Source organism: Nannobrachium achirus (genome assembly GCF_963921795.1).
Source record: "Nannobrachium achirus genome assembly, chromosome: 17".
NCBI classification, from domain to species: domain Eukaryota; kingdom Metazoa; phylum Chordata; class Actinopteri; order Myctophiformes; family Myctophidae; genus Nannobrachium; species Nannobrachium achirus.
The window spans coordinates 24,598,283-24,600,607 of NC_137824.1; the positions used below are offsets into that span (position 1 = coordinate 24,598,283).

A 2,325-nucleotide genomic window follows, 5' to 3' on the forward strand; every position below is an offset into this window, starting at 1 on the left:
CAAAAAGCAGGTTCACTTTCCTGGGAAAAAAGTCTTGTGTGTTGCATTTAGCAAACACTTCATTTATATCTAGCACTTTTCAAAACCCGGTTGCAAAGTGATTTACAGAGGAAACAGCAAAAGACGATATGACCGTATGATTTACTTTGATGGCTGATGCCGATTGTAATCTAGAAAGCATTACAATTATTTATCTACAAAAGGTAGCATAATGTTCATGGAAATCTAACATGCTGGAAAGTGGCATTTCCATATCCAATCCTAAGCCATTATGAATCTTGTTTTACCTTTACTTTTTTAATATATTACATTTTGTAGCGAGATACACACGTGTGTCGTGATTGATACCATGTGCCACTCACCTCCCACGGAAGCATTTTTTTAGAGGCAGTGTTTCGTGTAGAAATACACTGTATCGGACACCCTGACTGGCTGCTGACTTGACAAACCTGCTGTTTGCCGTCATGGTAATGGCCCTGAGGGTGTCTCCGGTTCCAAAGATCATAAGATACTTAGACCAGCCGTTAATCTTTGAATTGTGCATGAGTCTCTGGGTGAGTTCTGACGGCTGGTCCGGTACCACTCGAACACGAGACAGCAGCTCCTCAGCGCGACGCTTCTCCCCTGGCTCCCCCAGCTTCTCCACGATGAACTGGAAGCTCTGGACAGCCGTCTGGCAAGCGAACAACTCCTTGTCCTTCATGAAGGAGTCCAGCCCGGGTAGAACTGGCTCCTGTCTCTCCTGCACCTCCTGCTCCGTCAGGCTCGCCTCCCTGGAGGAGAAATGACAGTGGCCGTGGGACAGCGACGACACGTAGGTGATGAGAGTGGAGGAGTCCAAATTGACACGGTGGCACTCCTCCACTTTCAGCTCTGGGAACAGTGGGAAGGATAGATGCTCCACCACAGTGTCCGGGTCCACTCTGGTCAGACTCACACCTACTGCTGCAGCCTCCTCCTCATCCTCCTCCTCCCTGTCAATCAATTCATGTTCCTCACCCCCCTCTCCCTTAGCACCTCCATCATCTGCGTTCACGGCTACGATATCTCCTCTCACAAAGATGCCCATCCGCTTCAGCGCATCGGCCATGGGACTGGACACGCCGTTGTAGAAGGCAAAGATGACGTGAGGCTTGCTGTACCCGAAGGGCTGCCGTCTGGCCTCCACGAAGTCCTCAGCATGGCCGATGATGCTCTTGCGTGCGTGCCGTTCCTGCCCCTGCCAGATGTTATGGAGGGCCTCCGCCTTGCGAGCGATCACCTTCACCCAGGTGCGTCCGCCGTTGGCCACCACATCCACCGCCAGGCACTGCTTGGCCCCGCCCCTGTCCAGGTAGGGGAACTCGTGGAACAGGCCCACTACGTCCTGCAGGCTCTCAGCCGCTTGGACCATGGCCTTCAGGTGGGTCAGATTGGTCAGATTGGTGCTCTGCATGCTGGACTCTTTGAAATTCACCTTTCCAGCTTCCACTCGCTGCAGGTAGAGTAAGTGCGCCTGCAGGTCTCTGCAGAGTTTGACTCGTCCCTCCACCTGCTGCTGCTCGCATAACGCCTCCACCCGCTGCAGGAGTCCCTGAGAGGCACTGACGTGACCTTGGGGCGTCTCTAGCATCGACATGACTGTAGCACTGAGAACGGAGACTTTGACTTATTTTGTTCTTCCGCAAGCAGGAAGGAGCCGTTAGTGACGTCATTGGTGATGTCACTAGCATGATGTCACCAGTGACATCATTGAGCTCAGTCTCATGCTTTTGTCATGAAGGCTTAATCTTAAACATGTATAATTATCACCAAAGAAAGTCCGCTCTGCCTCTGCCTGGCCCCTGGTGTTGGAGCCTGGCCCGGGCAAGTAGGCCATGTATGGCCTACTTGTGTGCCAGCAGAGCGTGCCATAAGGTGCGCTCACCACTGCTGACGCCAGTGACATCACCACTGGTATCACCAGGAATGCTGGTCCCTCATTGGCTGTTAATGATGACGTTGCCAGATAAGCTGGACTGGTCCCTGATTGGGCTACGGGCTTAAACACACACAGCTACCTACCTACTGTACATACGCAGCCGAACACAGTACTTGCACACTCTGCTAGCACAAGCAACTAAGCTATGATGACTAACTTACTAAGACTAAATATATTGACTGTGCACCAGCCTGGCATTGCAGAGGGGAGGCAGGAAAGAATACGCCTCGATCATGTTGTTGCGTTTAAACACCTAACAGCGACGTTTGTACTGGTGTGACAGCAAAGCTCTTGGTGAAGTCAATGAGCATCTAGAAAACATGCTCACAAAAAAAGTAAAATCACACCTAGTGTGAAGAGTTAAT

At 51.3% G+C, this 2,325-nt stretch overlaps 1 protein-coding gene across 1 annotated transcript; it reads right to left on the minus strand.

The window, feature by feature from the left end:
- Positions 1 to 358: 358 nt before the first annotated feature.
- LOC308302364 (UPF0415 protein C7orf25 homolog) lies at positions 359 to 1,618 on the minus strand (the record flags this gene model as incomplete). Its single annotated transcript, XM_080746619.1, has 1 exon — positions 359 to 1,618. One exon carries the CDS (start codon positions 1,616 to 1,618, stop codon positions 359 to 361), a length of 1,260 nt encoding a protein of 419 aa, XP_080602745.1.
- Between the last annotated feature and the right edge of the window lie 707 nt (positions 1,619 to 2,325).